Genomic DNA, 6,083 nt, shown 5'->3' with positions numbered 1-6,083 from the left:
TTTCTGGTGACATTGCTCATGGCAGATCATGAGAGCAGTGTTTCTGATGCTTCAGGAAGGACTTAGACTGCATCATGCTGAAAGGAAAGAGATGATGCACAGAATGCGAATTCTCTCATATCATGAGCAGGTTGACATGCATATCAAAATTGGTGAGAAACCCATTATCTTTCTCTCAGCACAGGTCTGCAAGCAAACCTGAAAGTAGGAGCGGCCGATCTCATTGTCAGCCCATGTCCAGATCTTAATTCTGATCAGTATTACATTGCTATTCATTAATTGAAAGAGGAGCGAAAGAATCATGAGGTAAAGATAGCAGTTTTAGAAGATATTTTTGCTTTTATTAAACCTCACAAGAAAAATTACAAGCTTATGGCTAGTAATCATGCTGCAAATATGGCAGTGTAGATGATCGTAGCAAGACACTTGCCATTTTAAGCTGTATCAAAATATTCAGAGTGGCCTCAAAAGAGATTCTCATTATCTTAGACTTGATTTTCAAATCCTGAGTGGCTGACATACTTACCGGTTCTGTAGCCCTCACAACTATTAATTAAGCTAAAAGTCTGCTATAGATAAATATAATCACACTCAACATGTTCATTGAGTATATTGTATAGTATGTATGCTTTTGATCAAACTCTGATGCACTACATATACAAATGGTACTTTGGAATATTGAACATAGCATGGCTAGGACTTGTCTCGCTAAATACAGATTCAAATTTGCTGTATTATGAAGATGATGACAGATCACTCATGATGTGAGGCTGTTTACCTGTAAAGTTGATAAAAAGATGACACTGACCTTTATGTTACCATTCTGAGAAATGAGCTTCAGAATGGCTTGAAGCATTACAGCAAAGGTGTGAAGGAGATAATAGTTTAAGTGTAACTTTAAACAGACATGAAGATGGCTTAAAGAGAATGCTCTTAAGACTATAACATGGCCTGATCAATTTTCAAAGATTCATCTATCATTTTTGAAGTCATCTCAAAAACATATTAGCAAGGTATGAGAGGTCACTTAAAGAAATTGCAGAATTGTAAAAGCAATTAAAAAAGAAATGAGGGGGTATTGACAGGTTTATGCATCAGAGTTTGATCAAAAGTTTACATTAATGCCTTAAGGCAGTGCTTAAGACAAAGGATTGATTAACCAAGTACTATGGTTTTTAGGTTTGGAGGCTTTGAATTGTTAGTGATAAAAGTGTATAAATGAGTGAGCCTGATAGAATTGCACATACCTTCAAACACCATAAATATCTAATCAACAGATACTCAGTTGAAAGCTGAAAAGAATGGATTTCTAGTGCTATATTATCCATGAGCATGAAAGCAGCCAAAGTGAAGATAGAAGGGCAACAGTGAAAATCAAAATGGCTTAAAACTTAATTGCAACAACTATTAGTTAAACAAGGAATAAAAAGTGTGATAACTTCAAAAAAGGCTAAATAATAGATTATTGAGATGATAGTATACAGTGACCCACAAAACTGTTGATAAGATTGCTCACTTCAACTTGTATAGTACATATCTCCTCAACCAATGAGTCAACTACATTGTATAAGAACTCATTGGAAAGCATATCATCATGGCTTTCTAACGCAATTTTGGTCATATTTTTATCACATTTTGATGCCAAAATATTTACTAATCTTTGAGGGCCACTCTTTATCAACAGTTTTGTGACACACACACAAGTTCTCAGAAAATTGCGATTCTTGGTGTGTTGACAGGGTTCTTTGTGGGAATATTAATTGATGTTCATGTTTCAACATGAACAATTTACAAACAGCCATACACAACTCTTCACACTCAATCAACATCATGCCAAAAGCTGTTGCTACTGAAACTGTCAACCATGTCATCGCTTTGCTTCAGAATGGCAAATCTCTTCGAGAAATTGAAGCTTTGACTGGTCTACACTACTTTACCATCAGTAAACTACACTCCACACACTGTCTCACCATTTCTAAGGCCAAAGGAGGATAACCTTCCCTTCTTTCTACTGCCAATCTTCGCTATGCTACTTGACTTATTGGGACTGGCAAGGCTACCACATCTCCTGCTGTGACCAGAGCTCTTGCAGATGTTATTGGGAGGGTTGTCAATGCAGAGACAGTGCGAAGAGGGTTGAAGAAGGCAGGAATGAAGGCTGTAGTAAAGCACAGAAGGCCTTTACTCGCTGCAAGGTATTGAAAGGAGAGGATGGACTTCACTTTGGCTCACCAATATTGGACTGTGGAGGGCTGGAGAAGGGTGGTATGGTCAGATGAGACAAAGATTAACAGGATGGGATCAGATGGAAGGAAATGGGTGTGGAAGAAGCCAGGGGAGGGCCTCAGTGATAGGTTGGTAGAAGGGACCCAGAAGTTTGGAGGTGGATCCTTGATGATGTGGGGCTGTATGGGCTGGGATGGTGTAGGGTATGCCTACAAGATTGATGGCAGGATGGATGCAGACCTTTATGTTAGCATTCTGGAGGATGAACTGCAAAATAGCCTGGAGGATTGGGGAAAACTGTGGAGGATGTGGTGTTTCAGTAAGACAATGACCCCAAGCACACCAGCAAGAAGGCCAAGGAGTGGTTCAAAGACCATGATTTCAACACTATGATATGGCCCTCTCAATCCCCAGATCTCAATCCCATAGAGCATCTGTGGGGTCATCTCAAAAAGAAGCTTGCAGAGTATCAGGAGCCACCAAAGGGAATTACTGAGTTGTGGGAAAGGGTAGAGAAGGAATGGGAGGCTATTAGGAAGAAAGTGTGTCAGAATCTGATTGAAAGTATGCCAAGAAGGGTGGATGCAGTTGTGAAGGCAAAGGAAGGCTATACCAAGTACTGAAAGTATGAGTTTTGTAGAACCTGGATATGTGCCACAAAACTGTTGATTGGAGTGACCCTCAAAGATTAGTAAATATCTTAGGATCAAAATAAGGTAAAAATATGATTAAAACTGCATTAGAAAGCCATGCTGATATGCTTTCCAATGAGTTCCTATACAATGTAGTTGACCTATTGGTTGAGGAGACATTTACTATACAAGTCGAAGTGAGCAATCTTATCAACAGTTTTGTGGGTCACTGTATTGTTGGCCAGATTAGATACAGTGGAACATGATGAAATGCAAATGTTTGAAGTGTTTTGAAAGAATTCAATTGATTTGATGAATATTGATCGCAGATACAGCACTCTGATTGGCCATGAATATTTGCAGTTATTTGGATCAGCCACCTATCAGATTTACACTCCGATTCAAACCCAGCACTTCATGAGCGTAGGCAAAATTAACATTTTCTGGACTATAAGCATGATGCTCAGAGCCCCAGGAAGAAGATCTTTTAATTTTAGAGAAATGGAATTGAGATTAGCTCAAAGCATTGTGTGCACAATGCCAAGCTATGATGTTTATCATTCAGGCAACTAGCTAGTTGCACTAACAACCAACATCATAATTTGGTCTTATTTGCACATTGTGATAACTTAAAGTGTGGGAATTTAGATGGCTGACATCCTGTAGCCTCAAATCTTCGCTTTTTTGAGCCGGAAAATAATCTGCATGATGTTCTCATTGCAGGGCATGAAGATGTAGTGTACTGTGTATTATTCATGTGGTCAAACATTATAAAAAGTCGAAATATGGATCAGAGTTCTCAACAGTTTACCATGGTGGCTGAAGACTCAGATTGTCTCACCTATTCTGCTTGTATGGATGAAATGAGGAAATACCATACAAAGTGAAGCATCAGCATGCAGTATACTCTATTGTACATGTTTACATATCAAATTGTCAACAATGTCTAAGCCTGCTAAGGTTTTTCAGTTCAGCCACAGCAGCACTGAGTGTTACAATTTCTGAGGTATAAAGAAAGAGTTTATACAAGACTGAGCACTTAGAGCGTCTATGCAGCATTTTTTCACCCTCGTGGGATACTTAAACAAAGCATGGCACAATAGATCATTACAAAGTGGTTTCATTTTCCACCCTTGTCCTGAGGTTAGGAGAGGCCCTTCCTTCAAATTTTTCTTACTGGATAACATTTTGTTCTTACTGCTATTTGTTATCTTTTCTAATGAACATATAAGCCAGAGTTTGAACCTACACGACGCAGCTGATCCAAAAAGGTGCAAAGATTCAGAGCCAATCACAGCACTGAATTTGCTAGGGTTAATGCCTGAAGGGCTGATGGCTTCAAACCATTCAAACCACTGTATTGAATGGCTTCAAAGCGGTTTAAACCATGGCGTTCACCATTTTGTGATATGGAATGAATGGTTTAACATTTTCTGGACTTATGATAGTCTCTACTTGAGAAATGAGAATAGATCTCTACATTTTATTGCTCTACACTTCAACTTCTTCATTCTGAGGATAGAAAAACAAGTCCTATTGGTGCAATTGAAGTTTTCTGCACCAGAGTAGATTGTTTGGCCTTATTTGGCTTTGGTGGCTGAGCCACAGCTTTTGGTGTGGCTAATGACTTTCTAAGCTAACCACATATGCTTTTGTTGCTCGGAAAATGTGTAGGAGGAAAAAGATTATGATGAAAGACTTAACAGATTATACAAATAGTTTGTGCACAGCTTCAACAATGCATTTTTACAGTAACATTCAAAGCTGCTGTGGCTAACCTTTCCATGCTTAGATATGACTTATAACTTGAAACCTTGACCTGCACAGTGGAGTGTATTGTATTCTAATACCTCACTTTATATACTGTTTCTTCATTTTATCAAAACAAGCATGTTGAGAAAGCTGAACCTCACGATTGAGGCTCAGGGAGAAGCTGAGGTACTGAGGCCCTCACAAACAAGAGTCCAGATTAATGCGGCTGAGGAATTAGATAATATTTTCAAATGTATACACGTATATATAAAGAAATGCCATATCAGGAAGATCTGCATCATCCCGCATCCTCCTTCATTTCAGACGCTCACCCGTGTTCTGTGTTCCTAATCTGAGGCTTAATAGGTTATGAGCCTCGGGCTTTCAGATTAACCTCGAATCTTATCAATCAACTGCTTTGATATTATTACTTGACAACATAGCTGAAGAGAAAAAGAAATTGTCGTACTCGCACATCGAGCTCTTAAAAGAAGACACTTGGATGCTCTGGAAGACCAAGATGGAGGCCATCCTCGATGATAAAGAGCTCTTGCCATGGATTAAGGACAAGAAAAAGAAAACCAAGATTCAAATCGTCGGAGACTCCGAAGAGATCCAAGCGCACGAAGATGAGATCAAAGAATGAGAAAAGAAAGACTGTTCCACGTACACCATTATCACGATCAATCTCAGCAACGACCAGATTGTGAATGTGACAGGTGCGACATCTACTCGAGACATGTGGAAGAAACTCTGCATGGTTAAGGAGCAACACAGACAAAGCGGTATCGATTCTCTTATTCGATGTCTCTACCGTACATATGCGGGTGAAGGAGACAACATCGGAAAGCATATTAAGGAGTTATGCAAGATTCGAGAAGAACTACATGTCATGAGAAATGAGATTGACGACAAGCAATTTTGTAACATCATCGTCACCTCGTTGCCCGATACCTGAAAGACGTTCACAGACACCTATTTCAGATTCTGAGGTGAGCTCATTGATAGTGACAATGAGAAAATGGAGGAACAGAGGCAAGAAAGAGAGAGGAAGAGGAACATAACTGTACAACAACTCATCGAGATAGTTCTTGATGAGTGACGTCGCCGCAAAGATCACGATCTGAGCTCGAGAATGGATCAAGCAATGATAGCCGCTCGCAGGAAGAGGAAGCGTCCTTCAGAGCGTCCGAAGAATCCTGGAGCTAAAACTGAGTCCTCAGACGATGCAATCATCTGTTCTAACTGCAGCAAGCCACGTCACACCAAAGCTGAATGCTTTGCTAAGGAGGCAGAAAGGAAGGCCAGTGGCTGCAGTGGTGGAAGAGACCTGATGAAAAGAGGCAGAAGAGAGTGGATCGCACCAACAAGGGTGAAGGATCCTCGAAGGGCAAAGAACGCGCATTTGTAGCGCATGATTACAACGAAGATCAGAACACTGTATTTTTAGGTAATTTTGATGAAGATATTTCT

The 6,083-nt window shown here is 39.8% G+C and overlaps 1 protein-coding gene across 1 annotated transcript; it reads left to right on the top strand.

The window, feature by feature from the left end:
• Positions 1-596: 596 nt before the first annotated feature.
• Positions 597-5,256, top strand: LAESUDRAFT_754228 (uncharacterized protein; the record flags this gene model as incomplete). The annotated part of the gene is made up of 3 exons (XM_040911861.1): positions 597-619; positions 2,573-2,790; positions 5,054-5,256. 3 exons carry the CDS (start codon positions 597-599, stop codon positions 5,254-5,256), a joined length of 444 nt encoding a protein of 147 aa, XP_040770744.1.
• Positions 5,257-6,083: the final 827 nt, after the last annotated feature.

This window comes from Laetiporus sulphureus (assembly GCF_001632365.1).
Source record: "Laetiporus sulphureus 93-53 unplaced genomic scaffold LAESUscaffold_1, whole genome shotgun sequence".
NCBI lineage: Eukaryota > Fungi > Basidiomycota > Agaricomycetes > Polyporales > Laetiporaceae > Laetiporus > Laetiporus sulphureus.
Note: the sequence above shows the minus strand (reverse complement) of the source record. Positions and strands in the feature narration are given on the sequence as shown.